The 26,799-nt window shown below is 39.0% G+C and overlaps 1 protein-coding gene across 5 annotated transcripts in view; it reads right to left on the bottom strand.

The window, feature by feature from the left end:
- LOC147254433 (chloride channel protein 2-like) overlaps positions 1 to 26,799 on the bottom strand; it is a 192,478-nt gene that overhangs the window by 148,307 nt on the left and 17,372 nt on the right. For 4 of the 5 annotated variants that reach the window (XM_086216064.1, XM_086216067.1, XM_086216065.1 and 1 more), the window contains exon 1: positions 8,764 to 9,026. The exons of the other annotated variant lie outside the window; for it this stretch is intronic. In XM_086216064.1, the coding sequence (XP_086072190.1) occupies positions 8,764 to 8,814 (51 nt within the window). In that variant the 5' untranslated portion in view covers positions 8,815 to 9,026. Of the gene's footprint in view, positions 1 to 8,763; positions 9,027 to 26,799 lie in introns of those variants that run through there. 5 annotated transcript variants of the gene reach the window in all.

The raw sequence follows: 26,799 nt of genomic DNA, 5'->3' as shown, positions 1-26,799 counted from the left end.
TTTCAAAAATACGGAGTCACTCAGTCACTCACTTCATAGGATCGCTCCCTCCATGACACACCGAAAAAAGAGAGAAAGAAAATTCCTATGAAATTGATCAACTTTTAATTCAAACACTGATATCTGTGAATGCTGTTTTTGTATTGTCTCTCTTTTTTTTTTACCCAAATCCATGCAGAAGTGTACTTTTGACACTCTTACAGGACTTCCTCTCACAGAAAACAGGAACGAAGACGTCCTTATTTGTCTGATAAAACTGAGAGAACTGCAAATAGACAAAAATGACGTGTCCATCCTGAACTGCCCTTATATTCATAAAGGAGGGAGATTTGTACTGTTTGGACTCCATTTTCATACCAAACTGGGCATACATTCCTGTGCATTCTGCAAGAATTGTGTGATGTAACAACAGTTCACACAGATTAAATCAAGATTTAGACAGATTAAATCAAGATTTACATCTTGTAAATGGATCCTGAACCAATATCCATGACGGCTGCACAATTTGGTAAAAATATTTGATCATCAATGTTTTGACTGATACAACAAATGCAATTTGAATGGCAACATGAGAAAAAAATGACAATTTTAACAGGCTGCACGGTGGTGCAGTGGTTAGCACTGTCGCCTCACAACAAGAAGGTTCCGGGTTTGAGTCCCGGCTCCAACACGGGATTTCTCTGTGTGGAGTCTGCATGTTCTCCCTGTTCCTGTGAGGGTTCTCTCTGGTACTCCAGCTTCCTCCCACAGTCCAAAGACATCAAGAGAGGACGAGGCTGATTGATACTCTAAATTGACCGTAGGTGTGACTGTGAGTGTGAATGGTTGTCTGTCTCTATGTGTTGGTCCTGCGATGGACTGGTGACCTGTCCAGGGTGAACCCCACCTCTCGCCTGAAGGCTGCTGGGATAGGCTCCAGCCCCCCCGCGACCCTCAACAGGAATAAGCGGAAGAAAATGGATGGATGGATGGATAATTTTAACATTATTTTCATTTTCAATGAAAAAGATTTTCAATGAAAAATTAAAATGGCTATAGTGTATTTTTTTCTGTAAATTTGTATTAAATTTTAGTCTGTAGAAGATTATGTATAAGAGGGACATAAACAAAACCAGCAAAACATCAGGACATTTTTAATGGTGGTGTCTGTTGATAAAACAGACTGGACAAAAAAAAAAAAATGTAGGTGTTTTTGTTTTAATTTTGAAGACACTTTCAACTGTGTTCCTGTTAACAAGACCAGGTGGTTTTAGTGAGATTTCAGGACATTTTAAGACATGTTTCAAACATCATGTCAGGACATCTTTCATTGTTTTTCTGGCTACTGACCTGGGTAACTTCTGCAAGACGCTAGGACATCTTCCACTGGGTTTCTGACGTCAATCATTGCTTTGACAATTATGTCACACAGGCATGTCACCTTTTCGCAATGGAGGTAATTAAAGAAAATGCTGGTTAGTTTTAGGAAAACTAAAATCACATGGACTGACAGCCAGTCTTTTAAAGATGCAGGCCATTTATACGTCATACCATAATTTTAAATGTAGCCTTTTCTAAATACATAAAATACAACCAACATACAACCTCAGTATGTTGTGCATGTTTGATCTCTCACTACAACCTTTTTGCCCTTTATCTGTGTTACCCATTGATTCTCTAATCCACGAGGGAGGTGGGAGGGATAATTGAATGCCACACTAATCAAGACACAGAACTCAACACTTGAAAGTAGCTGCTCGGTTTATCTATTCAGCAATCGAGCTTATTCTCTCCTTCCTGTTCTCTATCTTTCAGTGATTAATCATCAACGCAGCCAAGCCAGTGTGATCAATGCATCCTAACACGCACAAACACATTCCACCTCAGGTTTTACCTTACACAGTCAACATTTCTTCAGTTTCATGTGTGTTTGCCAAATCGATGATGATTAGTGAAGTCTAATATTTGTCATTGAGAGGCTTTATTATTTTGCTTTGGTTCAAATGTTTGCAACTGGAACATGAGAAAACACATCACTGCTGAGAGCAAATAAAGCTGGATTTGCCATTTTGGTAGAGAGAAAGAGAGGGGAAAAAAGCTGACCTTTTGTAATAGAGAGAAAAAGGCTTTTGATGCTTATCTGCAGCTAAAGCTCAACTATTCACAACTTAACCAGAACAAGAGTTATGCAAGCAGCCCTTTCCCTACACAATAAAAGCACAGGTCAAGGAGTTGTTGACCTGTCTGGAGAAAACAAAGTGGTGATGAAGTGACAGAGGACAAGTTGAGGGAAATTTCCACTATGACCACATTGGAGCAGACATCAAATGAACATATCTGGGGCTACATAAAGTCTAATCACCACAGCCAGGCCAGTAACACAGTTACAAATCGCCTTGTGTCACAGCAAGACAGATGGTCACAACACACACACCCGTGCAAACACAGCGCTCCATAATTATTACACTTCCATTCTTCTCTCAACAGTGATTTAAAGCTTCCCTGTTGCTTTGTTCAGAAAAAAAAAAAAAAAAATCCAGCCATTATTACAACACATTCCTGATAATAAACCAGAAGCCCTGCTGGCAGAAAATATGTCACATAAGTCCTTTGTCATGAAGCAACACCAACTTTGATGGGAAATGAAAAAAGCTGCAACAGCGAGGTCATAAACCATGAAATAAATGTTTTATAGATTTAAATAGTGAGGAGGGGGCTTAACATATTCGAATGTGTGGTGATCTCCGTATTTATTGCTCACCACGACTCCTATCTGAGCTCGTCCACACACATACGGCAACGCAACCTCTGGGAATACCTCATCATATGCTTTCACACATGACACACACACACGCACACACACAAAATCACCTTTATACAGCCAGGTAATAACACTGAAAAAACTCCAAAGCCAGTGAGACTTAAGGGGGGCAAGACCATCTATCCAACTATGGGGTATGGAGGATTGACATTAAACACACAAGTCTAGTGAACAAGGGGGACCCATGAATGTAATGATAATAGCACAATGTGATGACTTTAAAAGAACACTGCCTCCCCAGGCCACCACTCAGATACTGTGCAGCCACAACCAGCCTGTCCTCAAAATTCAGGGAATATTCAAAGCTGGAAACTTTCCACGGGAATTAATATGAATTAAAAAAGAAATTTAGGTGTATTATATACCGACCTCATGCAAATGTTTTGGATCCTCCTAAACAGACATGTATGCAAACATTTTTAATACACATTTTTTAAAATTATATTTATAACTCCATCTACTTGTCAGGAGAACTAGAAAAATGTGCCACCATAAAATGTGTCACTTTAGTCCAGAGATTTTTAGTAATGGCCTTTTGTAATAAAGATTTGAACAGAGCCCAATACAGTAATGGGGCCTTAAAACCACTGCTGTGGTGGGCAAGGTCTGAAATACGTGTGCCTGCGATGGAAAACTGCACAGAGTACAGTTAAAAACAGTTACTACTGTAAAAAAAAAAAAAAAAAAAAACAACAACCCAAAACTCTTGAGTTAAGTAAAATTAATTTCCAATGTTCTTCTTAGTTCTCATGGAAAATATCCAAAATTTTGACAACAACAATGAAAAAGCTTAACTTCGCTATTTGTAACTTTGCTCTGCAGAATGCCTTGCATTTGGTTGGGTTTGCCACTTACAACAGCCTACTTTTGCCTGACTCACACAACACCCTGTTAATATTAACTTAATAGGACGGTCTCAAAGAGATTCAAATCTCTTTTCCAAGTGGTCACAACGTGAAGACTTAAACATCATAAGTACATAAATACAACAAGAAACTCATCAAAAGAGTAACGACTCATACAAAAACATCAGATAATGACTCTTGAAATATTCAAGGGGCAGGAGAAATTCAAGTTGGAGGGAGATTTACAGTTCATTCCGTTTAAGAGGTGTGAAGTAGTTGAATCGGAGTGTGAAGACTAAGGTTCAGAAGCAGCACAACATGGGTGATGGGATGTGACTCAGGTTGTGGTTATCCGTTTCACAGATTATAAATAAGCACATGTGTGATGGACATAGATATTCATAACTTTAGACAGCAAATCATGTAGTTTGCAGATCTTGGGTGCCTTCAAATTTTATGATTATTATTATTTAACTCCCTACAAGACACCTACATTTTTCAAACTCCCGTCAATACCTTTAATTTAATTTTATTGAAATCAAAACACGCCTTATTGCAATATCCAAATTGCAGGTTTTGTTTAGGGATTTTTTTTTTGTGCTAAAACTCAAATGTGTCTCAAAGCACCATTCTAAATGAAGTACTGCAGATGTCTCTCTGCATAGGACAGAATTAGATTTTTGTTTGGTACGTATCTTAGCAAGAATCAAACCGTTATAATGTCATTTTTTTTCTGTTAAAATGTGAATAATGGCAATTCCTCTTCTCACAGTTCTTAATTGCTAATATTTATTATATCCCCCCTCCCAAAAAGCTTTTAGTTTTAATCCAAAGATTTGTATTTTAGGAGGGGAAAAAAAAAAAGTATTCTTCTTCTAAAAAGGTGCAATAGACAACATTTACACCTCCTGGACACTAAGTGTCTCACTCACTCTTGCTGCACTTATCAATTCGACCTGTTGCCAGGTTGGCACAATAGCGGTAATAAGACAGACCATTCGAGTGGCTGTCTCACCAGGATGCATTCGTGATGTTTTCCCCAACAAACAACATGAACCTGTCCAAGGCTAAAGTTGCTAACTTGAGCAACTTTTATTGTTAGTTAGCAAACGTTAGCTTACCTGTCGGGCAGTAAAGTAGCAAACTCTGCATGGCTTTTCAGCTGCTTTTTGGCTTTCAGCTTAGACCACCATAGAAATGCTGAACCAACACTGACCCTCATCTTGCGCCTTCATGGTCGGGCAGTATTTGAGACGGATATCTGAAAGAACACTAATGTCTCTCAGCCATTTCACTGGTTAATCTTACGGCTGGACACTCCTGAGCTCATACAGTCAGTGACGACACATACATAACACAAGATATCGATGTGTTTATGCTGTTGGCTCAGAGATCCTTACCATTTGTCCACCAACTTGCTGGAATGTAAATATTATGACCATTTTGGACATGATAAAAAAAATGAATATAAATATTTCACCACGATAATTTTTTTCCAGGTAAATTTAGACTTTCAGTCTGCACCTTTCTAAAAGCTCTGTCGATGTATTCATCTTTTTTAAATTACTTGTTTTCTTAAAATCCTTGTCTCTTGCACCTTTAAATGTGCAAATATAACCGACCGTAGGCGTAGCTGTGAGTGTGAATGGTTGCCCGTCCATATGTGTTGGTCTTGAGATGGACTGGCGACCCCCCCCCCCTTAACACGGTAAGTGTGACAAACTGGAAGGATGGATGGATGGATGGATGGATCATTATCAATTAATTTATATTTTAGGGCCAAATTGTACAAATGAGCAGAGAAAGAACAATAAGTTCCATCAGATGTTTGTTTCATACATCTGAGCTGTAAAACCATTTTAACACTCCAATTGGCATTTTCACCAAAAAAAAGGACAGAGCTGATGTGTTAAAAGCCTTCGTCTTGTGTGAAGAGTTTACAATAAACTGGAGCAACACTGAGTTTGACTTGAATTATTTAGGAAAACTACCCCTTCTTCTTCCTCCTATGTTATGCACGAGTTTGTAGATTAATGATTTGCGAGGGCAGGAGATTCGCGGCAAGCATCTGATGTCAAAGACTGTTTTAGGGTCTGACTGGAACCTTTAAACTCATGCCAAGCCTCTCTGCTGACTCACATTCATCGGCCCTGACAATGGGTTTTGTAGATCGCTGGCTGGTAGTTTCTGATCTAGTGGGCTCTTCAAAGGTTTTTTTTTTTTCACTCTCAAATTCCCATCTTTTGAGGGTGACAACACCACATTTAGACAATCATGGGAAACATAACACCGGGAGAATAATCTCTAGATGATGTAGTCAGCGTACCTGACTACAGAGGTTTTTGAAAAAAATAAATAAACAAAACACAAACGGAGGCAGCAGTCTACTCCTAAATAAGAGGCTGGTTTTATTTTGCTCCTCATTGGTTGCCCTGCCAACATGTCTATAGTCAGTCTAACAGCCTCTCTCACAGCCAAACTACACTGGCCTCTTTGAAAATCCACTGCCCACAGCAAACCCACACAACCACTGTGACTGCCAGGATCACACAAAGACAGCATGTTACTACAACCCACGGAGAGATGAGGGCCACAGAGAGAACTCAACAACAGAGATTCTTCTCACACTGGAGTTATTTTTATGGGATTCTATTTAGATGCATTTAAAATGTATCATTTAACAGTAATTTAAACACAACAGGGCAATCGGAGATTCCACTGTAAAGCTGCTGGGAAGGGACTTTTTGCAGGGAAAGCTGCTTGTGCACGTTCCTTTGGGCTGAGCACGAGACCCCGCCAGGGTGACAGAGCGTCCAGCGCTGAATCAGCGGGTCTCACATTGTGTAATCTCTCAAACGCACACACACACACACACACACAGATTAAAGCTCACAGAGAGGCGGGGTGGGGTGGGGGGTGGGGTCTTGTAGAGAAAAGGAAACAGAGGTCCAAAGAAGTGTTACAGTTGTGTCTTCTTAATTTACAGCATTGGCTCATTGCCACAGAATGGGTCCCGCTGGCCGATAAAACTACTTGCTTTCAATAGCAGATTCTTTAGAGATGACACTGGCTTTGTCAGGAAAAGCGCTACTGCTGGACACAAACACACACACACACACACTCATTACAAACAAATTCTGAGGTGCATGCAGCAATGCTGTCTTGAAGCGATGCACACAAGTTCAAGTCAACTATCAGCTCCTCTGTTTGTGCAAATTTTGTTGTCAAGCCTTTTTCCCAGTTTAATGTTAGCCAGCAGGTGGCGACACAGGAACGTAGAGGTGTCGTGAGGTCTCATGATATAAAAAAAAAATTCTGCGAAAACCAATGTTGCTTGATGTCCCACAAAGTTATTAGAAAGCCAAGCATAACTGATGCATCTGAGCTAATATTCAACATGTTTGCTAACCTCTACATTAGCTTCAAAATTACCAAGTGACTGACCTATTCAGGCACATTCTGATTGATGTGGTTGATCAAGCATCCATTATCATAACATGTAAAAGTTGCACAGAGCAGTCCTTTTGTTTCTGCTTTATTTTTTTAAAGTCTTTGTCTTTAAATAGCCAGGAATTGTGACAAATGGCTCAGATGTACAGTACTGTTGCTGCGTGCCACAGTCTCTTTGCTGACGCCCCCACCAGATAGATGCATAAGGATACAAATATTGGAGTAAACAACTTTTTGCTCATCAGAGAGTTACTAAATATCAATGTGCAAAATAAAGCGTCCAAAAGTTCCAAAGACTAAGTCTCGAGTCAGATATGTGTGCAATTCAAAGTCTCAGACTCTCAGTTTTCTGGGAACCTCAGGGGTCCTTTAGTGCTGGGCATGATGAGCAGCCTTATTTCAATGAGTCCAAGCTCGGTACAGTAATCACATAATGAACAGTTTCTATGTCAACGCTCTTATCTCCATGCTTGTACAACCCATCACTAATTATTAATTTACAACAGTCCTTATGGTGATACAAAGGACAAAAACACAAGATGTGTATGTCCTTGAAAGGTTGTGACATTAAAATATTTGAGGGTCACCTGCTGTCTAAGACTGACTAAGAGTACTGCAGACCTTCTAAGTAACCCCAGCCTGTTATGTAAGATAAAAATGAAAACCTTAGGAAATGTTTATGACTCCTATAGCCAAAGCTGCTGAACAACAATGAAGTGATTATTGTTGGATGATCATGGCAGTCACAGGGAAGTTCATGTAAGTGCAGGTTTGTGAATAGATTGATCAATAAACATATCATCCATTCAAAAATACTAAAAGGAGAAAATAATTTGAGAGACCTGACTGAAGGACTTTCAGCCAATAAGGGATGGTTGTAAATTCGGCTTATATGAAAAGAAAAGCAGTGCCCAATTAGAAGTTCAAAAATGTACGAGAACCCAGTTTTAAGTGGGCATGTGTGGAAGAGGCATGTTCAAGTGATATATAAATACGAGTTTTTTTCAATTACTTGTATGCCGAAATTACAACTATATATTTCTGTATTTAAAAATACCTTCATTCGTGTTCTAAACGTATCATTGACTAATGTATAAGCAAGGTTATTCTAAAGCGACGTTTTCTTCAAACGGATTTCGGGATGCAGGAGAAATCACAGTGTATACCGATATAGACATATCCAGATGTTTGGATTCTCAATGCTTACTATGTTTAGCTAAAACACTGAATACAGAGGTACTCGGAGTTGCGAATTAAACTTTAGAAAAGTGCTTTGACCTGCTTTTCACCTAAGAAGTGGACTTCAAGACAGTTAAAGACAGCAGCACTGAACAAGGTGCCTACAACAGTGAACTTCATTCGAAATTCGGCAAATTTAGGCTGCTTGTTTCTTATCAACGAGAAAACACACTCATAAAAAAAATTTCCGAATCATGAAAAAACATTATTTTCTTCGGCGTAAACATATGTCACAAACAGACTTTTATTTAAATCGTATCACAGCATTTTACTGTGTCCCATTCACTTTTAGCTCGTACCACATACGTTTCGCAAAGCCAGACAGCGTTAAATTCAAAGATTTGTCAGTGTAGTTTGGTTATTGTCTCCATACTGTAGGTAGTGTTTGACCAGTGAACAAAGTTCAGGGTGACAACAAGTCAAACTTACTAGAGTTTGTTCATACTGCAGCGCTCGCTGGTCGGAGCCGTCCCCTGCCATGGCTCGGTTCCGTCTCTAGCCTGCCGCCTGGATGAAGGTTTGAGCTTGGAGGAGAGAGAAACGATAGCGATATCTCTCAGGGGTGAACACTAATCAAAGCATTGGACTGACTAGAGTCCCTATGTTGGAGTTCAATAAGGGAACTCCGACTAAAGAACACATTCCGATCACAGTAAGTTCCTTCATTTTATACCCTCAAGTCCCTACCAAGATCCACAGTGTGAGGCGGGACTTAGGTGGTTAGATCGTGCCCTCCCATCTACAACAGCTGTCAATCAAATCAGGAAACATTACGCCCATAAATCCTTTTTCTCATGATAACGCTAGAAATGGGTTATCTGTAGCAAGTTACCTGAGTGTCGGTAATGGAATTGTTCCCAACTACATTGAAGATGATGATTAACAATGTATAAACTTCTCAATTAAAGCAACTAGGGGCTAGACTTATACTTTCTTAGCAGTACTGTCTGCAATATAAAGAAAAAAAATCCCTGAAATCAGTATGGTATAAATAATTTTCAAAAGGAACCTGTTGTGGCAGATATAGGCTTTTCTGAAACTTGAAAATATTAATTAAAGACAATAAAAAAGATTGCAACATATAGTGTATATGAATACTGTGTGTGAGGGTGAAACAAGTTGAACACGTCAAATTGACATTATGTAATATCATGCTGACGCCTGATCAAATTTGACAAAAGGAAAAACAATTAGGATCCTACATGTAGTATTTATGTTATATATATGTATATATATATATATATATATATATATATATATATATATATATATATATACATATACAGTCGTCCTCAAAATTATTCATACCCTTGCTAATTCTTGTGATTTTTTTTCATTTAGTGACGAAATAAATGCATTGTTTCAAATTTGTGTATTAGCTTTATGTGACCAACAATTGAAAGAATGACAACAATACAAATTTTATATATATATATATATATATATATATATATATATATATATATATATATATATATATATATATATATATATATATATATATATATTTCTGGGGTATTTTATTGATGGAGTTCCAAAAAAGGCCAAGTTCAAAATTATTCATACCCCTGACAATTTTTCAACAAACATGTGCCAAATGTGGTAATTTTGTCCAATAATTCCTTCAAGATGTCACAATGGAATAAAACCTTTTATTTAACATTATTGGCCAAATACTACAGCGAAAAAAGACATCTTTCCAGAAGAGTATAAATAGTGGGAAAGTGTTCAGGTCATTGTCAATTTCTGGTCATCATGGTAAAGAAGACGGAGCCAGTGAGGACCTACGTCAGCGTCTTGTTCGTACCCACAGTGAAGGAAAGGGTTACAAGGCCATTTCCAAGCAGTATGGTGTCCCTGTCTCAACCGTCCAGAGCATCATCAACAAGCACAAGAGGTTCAACACTGTCAAAAAACCTCAGTGGGCGTGGCCGAAAGCATAAGGTGTCCCCCAAACTTGCCGGGAAAATCTGCCGAGAGATCAACACCAACCCACGGACCACAACCAAGGCCCTAATTCAAACACTTGAGCAGACAGGGACAAAGGTGTCACTGTCCACCATTGAGCGAGTTTTGCACAGAGGAGGTCTCCGTGGACGTAAACCTCGGAAGATGCTGCTGCTCAGGAAAAAACATCTGGTAGCTCGCCTGGCCTTTTGTAGAGGTCATCTGACGCAAGATCCTAGCTTTTGGTCAACCATCCTGTGGTCTGATGAGACAAAGCTGGAGTTATTTGGCCAGATGGATACTCAACATGTCTGGAGGAAGAAAGGAGAAGCCTATAGACCAAAGGACACTGTGCCCACTGTCAAGTATGGTGGTGGAAGCATCATGCTATGGGGATGTTTCTCTTCCAGTGGCACAGGGAATCTCGTCAAGGTCCAAGGTACCATGAAAAAGGAGGATTACATCAGGATACTTGATGAAAATGTCAGGGAATCTGCTGTGGAAACTCCAGCTTGGCCAAAACTGGATGTACCAACAAGACAATGATCCCAAACACACTGCCAAGGTAGTGAAGAAATGGTTCAAGGACAATAACATCAATGTCCTGGAGTGGCCAAGTCAAAGTCCTGACCTCAATCCCACTGAGAATTTGTGGCATTACTTGAAGACCAGAGTGATGGCGAGGAAGCCAACCAACCTGACCCAGCTTGAGGCACTCGCCAAGGAAGAGGGGGCCAACATCCCACAGGAGACGTGCAAGAAGCTTGTGGACACGTACAAGAATCGTCTGGAAGCAGTCATAAAGAATAAAGGCTATGCCATTGACTATTAAATAAAGACGATGGACTAGGGTATGAATAATTTTGAACATGGCATTTTTTTGGACTCTGTTAATAAAATACCCCAGAAATATATTTTTTTTCATTTTATATTGTTGTCATTCTTTCAATTGTTGGTCACATAAAGCTGAAACACAAATTTGAAAATATGCATTTACTTCATCACTAAATGAAAAAAATCACAAGAACTAGCAAGGGTATGAATAATTTTGAGGACGACTGTATGTCCCAAAAGAGGAAACAGCATAAAGAGTGACTGACTTTACATGTATTTTAAATTATGATACATTTTTAATGATTTGGTCTGCTATTGATTTTATTCATACATTTATTTATTTATCCACTACATCTGTGAGGCCAATTCAAACTTCGTAATGAGCTAAATTTTGTCCCCAGGCCTTGTAATGCACAGCTCTGTTGTGCAGAAGTACCATACATGAGACAATACAAAGTGTGACTGCATATTATAGCAGTCTGAAAGCCATTTTAATTTCCAACTAAGACATCTGACTAATGAATATCATAATATTCTTCAAAAAAGACAAAAAATATTATCGGTGCTGTGCAAACATCTTAGATTCAGTGACATATTTGTAAAAGTATACATGACACTACCCATCCAAGAACTGGAAAGTAAATAGTATCTTATATCGTTTTTTTATTTTAAATATATGTTATGTATTTGTAACTTGTGTTGGCTTTATTGATCCAGTTTTACTAACTCACCTGCTGATATCATCAGATTTTTTTTTAGCGTTCAAATATTAATGTCCATATCGACCTCAACAATGCTGTAAAATTGTACTGTATTTACTATGTTGTTATATGGTTGCAGTGATCACACCAGTGTGAGAAACACTAGTAGGCATTAAATATCGGCAAGCCACTGAACTTCCTTAACGGTACCCGCTGAAGTCTTTTCATTTTTTTGTTTTGTTCCAAACTTACGTTGTCCATGTATTCAATTTTCCACAAAAGTGCATTGTGTGAATTACAGGGAACAAAGCTGTAACATTACCTGACCCCGAGACACTGCATCTGCTTTTCACCAGATGTTAACAAATCACTCAACTGTTCTCAGGAAAATAAAACTTGTGGCTTGTGACAGCAACTTTTTTGCATCATATCCTTTGAGGTATAAAGTTGCTGAGCTAATTCTATAATGGAATAGGTAAAGCAGGATCTTCACTGCTTCATTGCTTCCAGTGTGATTAAACAGAACAAAGTGACCACTACTTCTTAACTCTGTGGTGGGGGGGGGGGGGGTGTCATGTGTTCAAAATACGTGGAGGGAGCATGGAAAGAATACCAATGTAAATCAATTAGGATCCTCTTTGTGGTTGACACATGAATTCCCTGGTTCAACAACCTCGTGCGACTGGACGTTGTTACACAAAAAAGTCCAAATCAGGGGGCAGCTTGAGGTGATGGTTGGTACTGGACCTTACAGCAGGAGACAAGTGTTCAATTTCTGTTAAAATCTCTTACATAACACCATGTTTCGCAACAGTAACCAAACTGACAATGTTTTACCGACTTAAGCAAAGTTTTTTGTGTGCTTAAATTAACCAGTTTTGACACATCTACAGAATAAATTGACCGTAGGTGTGAGTGTGAATGGTTGTCTGTCCCCCACGACCCTTAACAGGATGAGCAGGAAAAAATGGATGGCTGGATGGATGGATGAATGGATGGATGGCTAGATACAATGTGAGAAGGTAAAAAGTGCCCGGAGGAGATTGTCAATCTGAGGACATGTTTAGTCCTGTAGTTTAGCTTGAGCATCCCCTAGAACTGCATGGGCATTATGATTTCACCATCATTCTAAACTTTTACTTTCATTGGATTTAATGGGCTATTATTTGTTTTATATGTTGCTGTTGTTGTTGTTGTAATTGATGCCTGTCTTTTGAAACAGTTCAGAGCACAAAAAACATGAAAGTGTATGTAAATCATGAAGTGTATTTTGAATAATTTTAATTTTGCAAAATTTTAAAGGGATCATTGAAAATAATACACAAAATTATTTTAAAACTGCCACATGAGAAGCAGTTCATTAATGCACTGGGTAAGTACTGAATAAATGAATTCACCCTCATCCTCAAATATATAAAACTCCCTGTCATTCTATCATTTAAAAAAAATATAAATTATTTTTTTACATATTTACACTTTTATATTAAAGATAGAAGGCTGCACAGTGGTGCAGTGGTTAGCAGTTGGGTTCCAGTCCTGGCTGGAGCACAGGATCTTTCTGTGTGGAGTCTGCATGTTCTCCCTGTTCCTGTGTGGGTTCTCTCTGGTACTCCAGCTTCCTCCCACAGTCCAAAGACATCAAGAGGGGACGAGGCTGATTGATACTCTAAATTGACTGTAGGTGTGACTGTGAGTGTGAATGGTTGTCTGTCTCTATGTGTTGGTCCTGTGATGGACTGGTGACCTGTCCAGGGTGAACCCCGCCTCTCACCCAAAAGCCGCTGGGATAGGCTCCAGCCCCCCCGCAACCCTTAACAGGAATAAGTGGAAGACAATGGATGGATGGATTTGAGATAGATAAAAAACAATTGGAGGCCAACAACCAGCCAAACAACATAACAACAACAACCAGTTTGAGGGACTAATAAATGATTATCTTATCTTATCTTATCTTATCTTATCTTATCTTATCTTATCTTATCTTATCTTATCTTGTTGTGAAAGTCCACATTGTTCGTATGTACAACTCAACAATGTTTCCATATTAATTAAGTGCTGCTCTATACCCATCTGCACCAATGGAAAATAGATCTCAGGACATACCAGGACTGCAAATATCTGCAAATTTTTTCCACAAGAAATTTCTTTTAAAAATTCAGGTAAGCATGTTTCACTTAAGAAAAATTGTGGGCTTGCAAATTGTCCAATTAATCAAAAGCGTTGTTAACTATTACCCTGTCTTCATATGATGTCAACTGTAGCCTTAAATCCGAGCAAACATAGAAAAAGTAATACATTAAAAAAACTATGAAGCACATCTGCAGGGCTGTGCTACAGCATGCAAGCCAAAGTTATTATTTGTCCATAACCACGCCTGCAAAGAGTGGAGGTGTTTGGGTCTTATTGTTTGTTTAAAGCAATACTTCAACATAAAAGTGGATTTTGCCTTTCAGATACTGACAAACACAAGTCAAACAGATGCTTTTTCACTACTGTCACTTCTTTGTGACTCCAGAAGGTAGAAAAGGCCAGCCTCAGTGTGGCAACCACCTTCACCAACTGTAAAAAACTAGAAAACTGTCCCAAAATGTCAAAATCCCATGATCTTACAAACTCTCAAGGGCGTTGTTCTGTACCATCCCCATCTTCTGAATGACCAGCAGGAGTTTTCAGCTGAACCAACTCACTCCTGCTTGTCAATGGTACCAAAAGAGAACCAATCTAGTTTGTTAGTTTTTCGCTCAAAGCAAAGCGTTTGTGGAGTCACAAGGATGGGACGGAGCGGTGAAACAAAATGTCTTAACGAGCTCAAGACACTTGTACTTGAAAAGTATTTGAAAGACATTAAAACTTTTTGGTGAAGCATCGCTTTAAATCTGGAGGATATAATCTCTGTGTAGATTTTATCCATAACTCTGAACCTGACTGTGTTTGAAATTTCTCAGGGGCTCTCCATATTCTTTACTACTCTGCTGAGCTCCGAGTCATGTTTAAGAGCACTGACATCCAGTTTGAGTTTTCAAAACTACAAAAAAAAACAAGCAAACAAACACAAACCAGAGTATAAATTGTCCACCATGACAAAAAAAATACTTTTGACTTTGTATCAGCATTATTTCAGTGGGACTGGCTAAATAATTTTAACAGATATCATGCTACCACCACTAAAGCAGTGGTGAGTGGTCAGTTTGTGGTCAATTTATCTATGTCTGTGAGATTAACCTGCTGCATTTCAATAATTTAAAATAGACCGGACGGATGTCTCCACAGCTTAATTTCTGAAGAAATAATCTAGTGAATATTTGGATGGATGATCATGGAAGGAGAGCAAAAGACAGCAAACTGTATTACATGCTGCAGAAAACAAAACCCTAGCACCGAAAGTGAGTCAGCAGCCTCGAGGCGGTGCCATGTAGTGGAAAAGCAGTTTGAGAAAGCAGTCAGTCCCTTAAATATATTAATTCAGTGCTACTAGTGTGGTCAAACACAGGACAGAGTACCTGTAATCTCCAAATTCTTTCACAATTCTTACAGATTATGAAAAGATTGGAAGAATATATTTACGTACTGACTTTAGCCAGTTTTGTAATGGAACTGAAAAACTGGGGATCACACTTTTAACAAATGCACCAGATTAGGAGTCACAGACTGACTTTTCACACCATTTGAAGCAGAGTCAATGCACCAAACTTCCAAGAAAACAAGCAGGAGAATTAGAGTTTGTCGAGTCCATGCACGTGGAGGCAAGACAGCCAATGGTAGTTCTGTAAGCAACACACCATGGACGTAAGTAAACAGAAAAAACACATTTAGGTAAGGTGTTGGAGAGATGACGTGAGCGTGATGAACAGTTTGGTAACGTTATATACTGGAGCCAAGGCTAAGCTATGTGGGAGGAGGAGTCTGTTCTCTTCACACACTTTCCAGTCGAGGTGATACACTTCAGGATTTCTGTGCCGTTTGCCATGCAAACTGGCCCAAACTATTGTAGACTACCGGACGGCCCCCGAACGACTGAGCATCCTGTATGAAAATCCTGTATGAAAGTGGTCTGGTGAATTTCCAGCTTTTAACAATCATGAAGGTCCCCATGCCACTCTTCTGAAAACCCTGAGGTAAAGAGTTAAAAGGAATAGAAACAAAAATAGACTGTGACATAGTATAGAACCGTGCTACCTGGCATTCAGTGGCCTGAGCTGAAATATTGATTCTACCCACCACTTAACTGGACTTAAGGCCTTTTTAAGTGTGGAATTTCAAGCTTTAAGTTATAAACCAATCTATGCAAAAGACATAGATTTTGTCTGACAGACATAAACTTTTGCTCTAAGTTCAAACCTTTAACATTTAAATTAGATTCAGTTTGAAAGATAATAACTTTTTGCCCAGAGCCAAGTTGATTCTTTCCTGAAGTCAAAAACATGCCCGACCAAATTCATCCCCAGAAACGAAATTGTGAAACTGAAGTGTTTGATGTTCTTTTGCGGTGATATGAAACAAAGACGAGAAACCTATTCATAGCTGTCAGCAGGGAGTTCAGCCTGAGGTGGACCTCCACAGACACACAGACACAGAGACACAGAGACACACAGACACACACACACACACACACTCTAGCCCACAAAGATATTTTCCACTAAAGAGAATGTTTGTGCAACTTGGCTGGAGTGGGTTAATGATTAGAACCTCCCTGCTTTGTGTGAATCTCATTTAAGAGTGACAGCATCTGGTGTTCAAACGAGTATCATGTTGATTTGCTCAAGGATAAGCAAGGGCTTGAGTTAACGAAACTCACGATACCATTTGTTCATCTCAGTGGAAAATGACTTGAGGTCCGTTACAAGCGGAAACTTCCATGAACAATAAATTAATTCATTATACCCATATTATCCGTATCAGTGCCATGAAGGCGACAGGCAAAAAATAAAAATTTAAGAGGTATTTTTTCAACACCCAAAAAAACCACAACTACTCTTCTTTAACGCAATTAAGGGTTAGCTGAATTTATCACCCCATCTCTAACACCAGATGTCCATCAAAAGAAAATTATCTTGGAATAATTTTTATTAGTCTACACATAGCTTGTGACCACAGGTGTAGATTGAACCGTGCATTGATGGCTCATTAAAAGCTTGCCCTGGAGGTGGAATTATACTTGGGCGTCATAGTGTGGGGCTGTCTTGCTGGAAGTGCCTCAGGCAGATAGAAATTAATTTTTAGTTCATAGTCTTTTCAATTCTCCCACTGAGAGTGTTACTGCAAGGTCAAATAGATGCGTTGCACATTACCAGGCTGTGAATATCCACAAGTAAAAAAAGAACTGGAACTAAACACAGCACTATATATGTGTTTACACTTCTTTTTGATAGAGGGACTGTGAAAAAGTTTGCACGGTCTTACAATTTCATTCAGTTTTAATTATATGGTGCCAAATCACGGAAAAAGCATAACGCATGTTTACAAGCAGTTCCAGAACCAGAACCAGATTCTTAAAATTAAATTAGTTTAAAGAGACTCAAAACTTGTGTGACTAATCTGTATTTTGCACAGGGTATCAATTTCGTTCCTCATCTGTCTATGACTATATGAGCCTCTGAGCATATAAAATGGCAGAAACATCCTAAAACTGTTCAAAACATGCACAATGTGTTTCAAAATGGTGCAAAAAAATACCTTATTCTTCCAGGTGACGTATCAGCACAACGTTGTGTTTTTTTTCCCCATTACACATCAAATTAAAATGACCCTTAAAATTCATAATAGAGGGCACTCAGAAAGTAATAATCATGTCATCAGATCTGGATCAATTCCAAATTCTAATAGATCATTCCTCAACCTATCCTACCAGCCTCATCAAAATCTATCAATAATCTAAAAACAGACAGATCATCCAGTGCCAGTGATTGCACCATGAAGCTGATCATTTCTGTGACAAATCTGGTAAATTAACAGAAGAAAACAAAACAAATCTGTAAATAGTTGGCAAATTCTGCTCAAGATCTTGTGTAGCTGCTAAAATAACCTATGTGATGTACCACATATGTACTTGAGACCATACATGACCCATTTTTCCAATCATGAAATAATCTTGACTGGACTGTGTTGTTCTGACATGCCAACATTAAATATTTACAGTACTTTGTGGAGGATAAATGTGTATGGAAAAATACATCCATTGTCTTCCGCTTATATCCTGTTAAGGGTCACGGGGGGGCTGGAGCCTTTCCCAGTGGCTACGGGCAGGGTCGCCAGTCCATCGCAGGGCCAACACACATAGACAGACAACCATTCACACCTACGGTCAATTTAGAGTATCAATTAGCCACGTCCCCTCTTGATGTCTTTGGACTGTGGGAGGAAGCTGGATTGATACTCTAAATTGACTGTAGGTATGACTGTGAGTGTGAATGGTTGTCTGTCCCCCACGACACTTAAAAGGATGAGTGGGAAAAAATGGATGGATGTATGGATACAGTCTGAATAAATTAATTCACCCTCATCCTCAAATATATAAAACTCCCTGTCATTCTATCATTTAAAAAATATATTTAATTTTTTACTTATTTACACTTTTATATTTGAGATAGAAGGCAGCACAGTGGTGCAGTGGTCAGCACTGTCGCCTCACAGCAAGAAGGTTCTGGGTTCGAGTCCCGGCTCCAGCACAGGATCTTTCTGTGTGGAGTCTGCATGTTCTCCCTGTTCCTGTGTGGGTTCTCTCTGGTACTCCAGCTTCCTCCCACAGTCCAAAGACATCAAGAGAGGACGAGGCTGATTGATACTCTAAATTGACTGTAGGTGTGACTGTGAGTGTGAATGGTTGTCTGTCTCTGTGTGTTGGCCCTGTGATGGACTGGTGACCTGTCCAGGGTGAACCCTGCCTCTCACCTGAAGGCTGCTGGGATAGGTTCCAGCCCCCCGTGACCCTTAACAGGATAAGTGGTAGAAAATGGATGAATGGATGGATATATCCCATAATATGTATATCCCATTTGTAAAACTTCACATGACAAAATATTTAGTACAGTTTCCAGTATAAGCCATTTACGGTTTACCAGTACCAGAAATTACAGTCTCCAAAATGATAGTTAATGTAATTATCCTGTCTCTCGAACAGATTAATTAAAAGCTGAACATTATAATCCTCATGAAAGGGGACTTATTGTAGGGCTTCTCAATACTCAATATGAAGACCGTCAGTAATTTTAATGCTTTTGCTGATGGGTGTATGTCACAATAAATTGACATACAATAATGTATAATTGTGTGATTTAAAAATAATCACATTCACAAAGGGTTGGAGGCCATGCAACCCACAGTGATCATGGCAACCATTTTCTTGTGACTGTCCTCGCTTTTCCAGTTACGCTCCATTTACACATTTCTTGGACACATTTGTTGGTTAATCACCACAGTGCAATGTTTGAGAACTGACTTCCAACTCCAGTCTAACATATCCTCTAACTCAGCCTCCTGTTTTATCCGAAGATAGCTTGACTAGCCTAAACATAGCTAAGCTACAGTGAGGCCATCATTCTACCATTGCTCTTGAGAAGGCAAGATAATTGATTATGTTGTGATGTTTGCATTAATATGTGATATCATGCATTCTGTCTTTTGCTACTTTTTGGAGTCTTAGAGAGTTGGGTTAATAGCACTTAGCAGGTATAATAGTGTTTTACTTGCTAGTGCTACTATTTTTCAGCATCTCAACATCCTGTTTTAGTCCTGAGACTTACTAATGAACATCTTAATCTTGCCAGATAACTGAAAGGGGGAGCAATGTGTCTGACAGCTTCTATGGCATAATGTTTGCACTTTCTTGATGTTTTCAACACTTGCGGTAGGTCCAAAAAAACCCAACAAGCTGGCCAGTGTTTAATATGGTACTGCTACGCCCTGATGAGTTCCTAATGTGTGGTAAGAGGAGGAGGTACACTTAAGGGTAGCTCAGTTAGCAGTCTGTCTCACGCTGATGGCTCAAGTCACATACAGTCGTATCTCATTTTATTAATCGAATCACAAACTTCTCTCTTTAAGCCTGTTAACAGAACGGGCAGATTACAAAGCTTCAAAAAACACTTCTGGCTTCAGCACAGGCAAGAAAACAAATGAAAAGAGAGGAGAGTTTTATTGTCGTTCTCGTCTGGCTGTTAGAGAAGACAGCTAGACTACACTCGAGCCACACGATGGCACAACCTTCCAGCGTGACTTCTCTTCTGACAGAACTCCCAGCACCAACACACGGAAGTTGCTATGTGGAGTGCTCGGATTTTAATACTGAACTACCACCCAGATAAACATGGTACATACTGAATGAGGTCAAGCTGCCTTGGATAAAGTCTATGTCAAATGTTTGGACGAAGTCTAAAATCTTCTCCGACACTGTTGTGAAAAGTATCATGAAGAGTTAGATATTTTCTCTTTCTTCACTCTCCTTTCTCTGTTTTCCTACTTTTTTACGAGCTTGTTGATCAAAAGTACATGTCATACTCCTCCATTTTTACCCAGTTGAGTGTTTTGTCACCCTTAATTAAATCCTGTCTAAGTGTGGTCCTTCTATTATTTTGACCTCATTACAAACCTGCGATCCAAAATCGTTAAGTAAATCTAACTGTCCTTATCTACCCCTATTCCTTAGGGACTAACCCTGAAATGGCTTTGTTTGAGGCAGAAGAGGTCATGGTCACAAGTCACATTCCTTTCTTAGAAGTAGGAGAAGTCGTCTTTGTTGTCATTTAGATGACAACAAAGAAATTTCACCTCTGGATTTAGACCATCCTCTGCACACCACATAGCTCTCTGTGTCCTGACTCCAGTTTCTTGGTCAGCAGGACTATTAGCGTGTATGTTTCTTGATGGTGGTAGGAAAAGGAACGCTCGGAGGAAAAGCCCATGCAGACACAGGGACATGCACGCTCAACAGCGAAAGAATCTGGAGCAGCTTGGGCTGTCTTGCAGTAGGGCAACAATGCTAACCGCTGAGCCACTGTGACCGTCGTCCTGTTTTTGTTTTTTTGAACAAGTGATAAACACCACAGTGCACCCTGAAGATTAATATATTTGGCAAAAGCTGAGTCTGAGTAAGATCTGGTCAAAAGGAGAACTTCAATGAAAACCGTTCATGATGCTTTATGAAGAAACAAATATAAAAGTACTGAACATTGGGTTTTTAATAAAAAGTTAACTTTCTGATTAATATGCAAGGTTCACAAGAAAAACATACCGGAAGAAATTGTACATGAGAGATGGAAAAGTCCAGATCAGTTTCTACAATCCAGAGGAAATACAAATAAAAATCTCACATTCCTTTGCTTTCACAATTTGTCACATTCAAATTACTGATAATGCACTCCATCAGCAGCTTTAATACAAAAGCTAATGGCTTCCATTTGACTGTGTGACAGCTTGTTTGCTTGTGGCCTCTGAGTGTGACAGATTAGGCCACCATGGAAATGCACCTGGAGAATAGCAAATTAGACAGCTGACGACGAAGCAGTGTGACACTTTTATCGGAAATTGGTTTGGGTCTGTCTGCACACATGATGCACAGACAGATGTGTCATGTGTGTATTTTCAATATTTAACTCTTATTTAAAAGACACTCTCCCCAAGGAAGCACATTATTATATAAACTGGGACAACCAACATTCCAGCGTTGATAAAGTATTACTTACCTCAAACAGTGAGTAACTGATGGAATGTTTTTCATCACGCAACTATACAATGAAAGAATGGAGATCAATGGAAGGAAGAGGCACGCGTGTGTGTGTGTGTGTGTGTGTGTGTGGGTAGGTCATAACCTTTCAGCTGTGACTGTCCTGCTATGGGGACCAGATTATTCTCTTTCACACCCTCTGTGTTGACAGGATGGAACAGTCTGGCTGGATGAAAAGTCTGCAGCAGTTCACTATTTCTAATCCTCTTGATTGTGTCTGACGAGCTGTCACCAGTCATGGCTGTACAGAGTCATCTCTGACTTTGGTTTAATACGCCAGACACACACAGCAGGTGCATACCTCACCTAAGAATATTTTCTTCTCAGAGCTTTATCGTATTCATGACCAGCGAAAAAAAAAGGAAAAAAACTCCACTTATATATCCCAAGTAGGGTGGGTGGGCAGAGATAGCAAGCAGTTTGTTTTTGTACATTTCACTTACACCTGACATGTTACCATAAACCTGCACATTCTACTCTTTACATTTCAAAATTAGCCTTGTTATTTGAGGTTTGATGCACACTAGACAAAAATGAACTAAATGATGTAATAACCAGTATAGCAATATTACATCGTTTTTGTTGTCTCAACGATGAAATGAATGCTTTTATTCATATATCATTTTATAACAGTGAATGGTATTGGTGTGGTCTTCTAATTTGAATGTTTTCTGAAGTTCAGTGATGTGACTCTTTACTGTTATAGTTTTGAGAACATTTAATTGCCTTTTACTTTTACTGGACAAAAAGGTTTGAATCAGTACTTTTACCAAAGGTTGCACATTTACAGAGGAACATTGTTAATATTTAGTGTTCAACAGCAGGTTACACTTTGCAGAGCCACTACAGATTTTTGCCATGAAAAAAAACCTACATACCTGTAGGGAAGCAGTTAACCGCCACAATAAAAAGCAGAAAATAAATTTTCAGCTTCTATCATAACTTAAAAAAAAACAAAAAACAAAAAACAAAACAGGCTTTAGTTCACTTTAAATTCAAATTGTGAAATTGAACGCTGGAAAAATATCTGGATTTTACTGTTGTTTTAATTGACATAAAAAGTGAAAAAAAAAACCCTGCATTGTATATGTTTATGTCTGAAGAACAACTCACAACTCTGCATAAGAATAATAATAATCATCATAATAATGATAATAATTGCCGCTTATATTGTTTCAAGACACTCAAAGACACTTTACAGGGTGAGCAGGAGAAATAAATAAATTAATTAACAGAAAAAATAAATAAATAAAGGAAACCGATAAGGCAGGCTTCACTGAATAACCTGAAAAAAAATATAATTCCCTCTCAAAGAAAGATCCCAAATGGAATTTTATTTTCGAACAAGTAATCTGACCTAGTTTGGGTTCAAAATGCTGTTTGTGAATTGAACTGTTCTTTTGGGTGAATTCAGCAAGAGTTATGGGTTGTTTCTCAAGCATAGAGAAATAAAGAAAGCTTTATTAATATTTTTCAAATTTTCTGTGTAAATAAAAAAGATCTTAACTCCCATGTACTGTGACAGCTTGTTGTTATACTGAGCAGGGGAATTGTTTTAATACCTGTTCTGCTTTTTATATGAAGGTTAATACAATACTGGCTTTTCCACAACACAAACATGAGCAAGTTCCCCACCACCCCCACAATAATATTGTTCCTCCAGGCTTTGTTCCTGTCTCACTCATGAGAAGCTGATGTGTGGTAAACCAATTAACCAATTTAAAAAAATAAAAAAAATTAAAAACAAACAAACCACATGTCCGGCAGCTCAGGACTTTGCTGTTTTGGGCAATATTTATTATAAAGCATTACACCCCTTTTTAGACTGTAGCTACTCAGCTGGCACCCTAAAGGTTATGGCAACAAAAATCTCCAAAAGTAGTTAATGTTAGCATTAAGTATTGCTGTTTATTTGGAGAGTAATATTGAATACTTACACCACTCAAATGTTCTTGGCTTTATGTTACGTTGTTAACCTCTATGAATCCAACAGCTTCAAAACTTTTTTAAAGTTCTGGTTGAAGATGTCTAACATAAACCTGAAAACTGAATTTTAATATTGAGTCCAATGTCTTTCTGACATCAAATGTATGTCCCGTGAAGCAACTAAGTCTTTGGTGTCTCTTCTGTTTTCATAATTTTTCAGCATATAAACGTGTATCCTTCAATTCACCTCCACGCACTTTCCTTTCAGCTCATTTCCTCAATCCGCCTTTGACTTACTGTGACTTAGTCCTACGCTCTCCCTCACATAATGTATTTATTCTGGTTTGTCTTGGTGTATTTGGGTTTTCGCGTTATGTACATGTGTAATTTAGGGCTTGATCCATTCAAGGTCATTCTCTGCCTCAGCATGTGATGTTTGTTTCAGCTTGATGCTTTTAGGCTTTTGTGTGTGTTTTAATGTGTATGTCAAACACTATCTGTGGCTTCCGTCTTTGACCATGTGGGGAACTGACAAATATCCTGAAGCTATGTGCTTTCTTGAAAGTGCATCAAAGTTCAAAAAAACTGCTGAAAATATTGTCAGACAAATGGGTGATTAGCGGTGGTGGAGCTGGAGTACACTGCAGTAAATTGGTGGTAGTGAAACAATCAGGCTCATTCAGTGTCAACACTGCAACACTGACCCCTTTTGTTGGATTTATACACATACCCCAGACACACTTAATGCACACAACAAATATCAACATGCTGCACACAGAAAACTGTGGCTTTGGAGGGTTCAACCAATTTCATCTGGGTTATTAGTCTCCTAAAGAGAAAACATCTGCTGATAACTGAGCAAATGCACCTTGCAGCCATAGCTGGTTAAACCATCGAGGCAGACAGCATCTGGCGCATCTCACTGAATTAAGAGGTTAATTATAGATGCTCAGATTGTTTTTCCACCTGTCAACATTTAATGTCTTGGATGGCACTCATACAACGAGGTCTCAGTGCAGTTCATATAACACAGTGCCAGAGGGATGACATGTTTTTGTAGGCCAATCTGAATCGACTACCATTGATTCCCTCGGACAAAAAACAGTGGGATATTTATTATATTAGATTCTCAAGATCTGTGAAAATTCTTAGATGTGACATGAACTCAAAAGCTCTCTTTTCTTATTAAAAAAAAAACAAGTTCTGGGTTCTTTAGGCCATTGTAGTTTTTAGCTATTTTCCAGTTCTGTGGTTCAGTTACAGACGTAACTGAAAATGAGAGACCGCCATACCGGTATTTGCCAGTATGGTTGGGACTGAAATGCACATTTTCTACCACTTATCCTATTAAGGGTCACGGGGGGCTGGAGCCTATCCCAGCAGCTTTCGGGCGAGAGGCGGGGTTCACCCTGGACAGGTCACCAGTCCATCACAGGACCAACACATAGAGACAGACAACCATTCACACTCACAGTCACACCTACAGTCAATTTAGAGTATCAATCAGCCTCGTCCCCTCTTGATGTCTTTGGACTGTGGGAGGAAGCTGGAGTACCAGAGAGAACCCACGTAGGCACAAACTAACAAAAACAGTACTTTACATACATAAGAGTGCACACTGAAAGTCCAGTAAGTTTCAGTTATTACAGTTAACATAAGTCTGTAACTATGAAAATGGTGTGAGTCAGATGACATGGCCCTCACCATCAGGAAATTTCAACCCACTTAATTACGAGTACTTCTGTCATTGTAGGGTTGCATCCCTAATTACCCACTGGAATTCAAAATATCAACATAATTTTAAAAGTCAATGGATGTCAGTCAATGCAGAATATTATCACAGAGACAGGTTTTACCAGTGGACTGGAGCAAAGTAAAAGCAAAGATCTTGGGGTGATAATGAATAGAAATGCTGCTCAGCATGACCGTGCTTGACAATGGCTGAAGTCCCTCTTGTGGCACAGATGGGCTCATTGTTAGTCCCCCTGTGGCTCTCACTGGATTGTTTTTAACCTAAGAAACCACTGCGTCATGTCAGGGTGCCAGATGCAAATATTACATGGCTCTGCACACACCTCCTGGGTATTTCATTATCATTATCATTATCATTACATACAATGTAGCCATTATGGAGCCAAACTTTTGATTCCTTTTGTAGTAGAATTAAAAAGCACACTTGAACCCCACTGACCCACTCCAGAGTTACAAACTTAATGTTTTTAAAGCAGCACATAGACTGCACCACTTCTCATCGCGTTCATCTGTTTCGTTTATAGGCTGTGTCCTCAGAATACCTTAAAATATCTCAAAGGAACAGAATAATACTCTGGGATTTGAGCTTGTGATGCCAGAATGAAAAATGTTTATCAGCAGAGTCTCAAAGGTAAAGGGTAGTTTGGATCTTGGTAGCATCTCTATACGAAGACATGAAAAGTCTCATCAATTACAACATAGAAAATCTAAAATCTATTATATCTTCCTCTGCGCTGAGAAAGTGCCTGTTTATTCTGTTTGTTTGTGTGTGTGTGCGTGTGTGTGTGTGTGTGTGTGTGTGTGTGTGTGTGTGTGTGTGTGTGTGTGTGTGTGTGTGTGTGTGTGTGCAGAATGCCATGTCAGGTGATAATCCTCTGCGGGCTTAGCGGAAGCAGTTTTTCTTTTTTTTCATATCAAATCAATTCTTGCTGTTTGAAGATTTCCATTGTTGCAACTCAAACTATGGTGATGTGCTGCTGCATGACTCAGGGAAACACTTTCTATCTTTGTGATGTCTGAGAACACTGACGCAAGAAGTCCCTGGTGTGTATTTAAGTGCCAGATGAACAGTTGGGTGATGTCCTGCTATGTGCTGATAACACAGATGTTAACGTGTTGCTCCAGTGCTCCTTGAAACACTGTTGAAATGACTCGAAATAGATTTCAGCATAAGAAGACGAAGCACCGGTTACAAGATCAGACTCACTTTGTTTAGCCTGGCAGTTAATGTCATATAAATGTAAATGTGGCAACCAAGCAGTCGTTTCACAGTTTGAATAAAAATTGAGGAGGGTTGTCAAACGGGCTCTGTCCCAAATTGGCTCCGTGGCAGTTCTAGTGAATGCCAGCGATGGGTGCTTCGTGAATCGCATTACATGTCTATAAAGGACTGGAAATTGTTTCACTCTCTGATCTTAACACTCTGGACCGTTTCAGTATTTCTCCTTAAACTCTAAATTTCAACTCATCTAGTTTTACTGTGAAGATGAGCAGAACCAAAAGCTCATAGAACCAATGTGAAATTATTCTGGACACATTTTTTTAATAACTATCCACTGGCCGCTTATGTACATCATCACAAGCAGC

This window comes from Aulostomus chinensis, chromosome 10 (genome assembly GCF_037954235.1).
Source record: "Aulostomus chinensis isolate RoL2024-O1b breed Wild chromosome 10, RoL_Achi_v1.0, whole genome shotgun sequence".
Taxonomy (NCBI): domain Eukaryota; kingdom Metazoa; phylum Chordata; class Actinopteri; order Syngnathiformes; family Aulostomidae; genus Aulostomus; species Aulostomus chinensis.
This window is presented reverse-complemented; position numbering and strand designations above follow the sequence as displayed.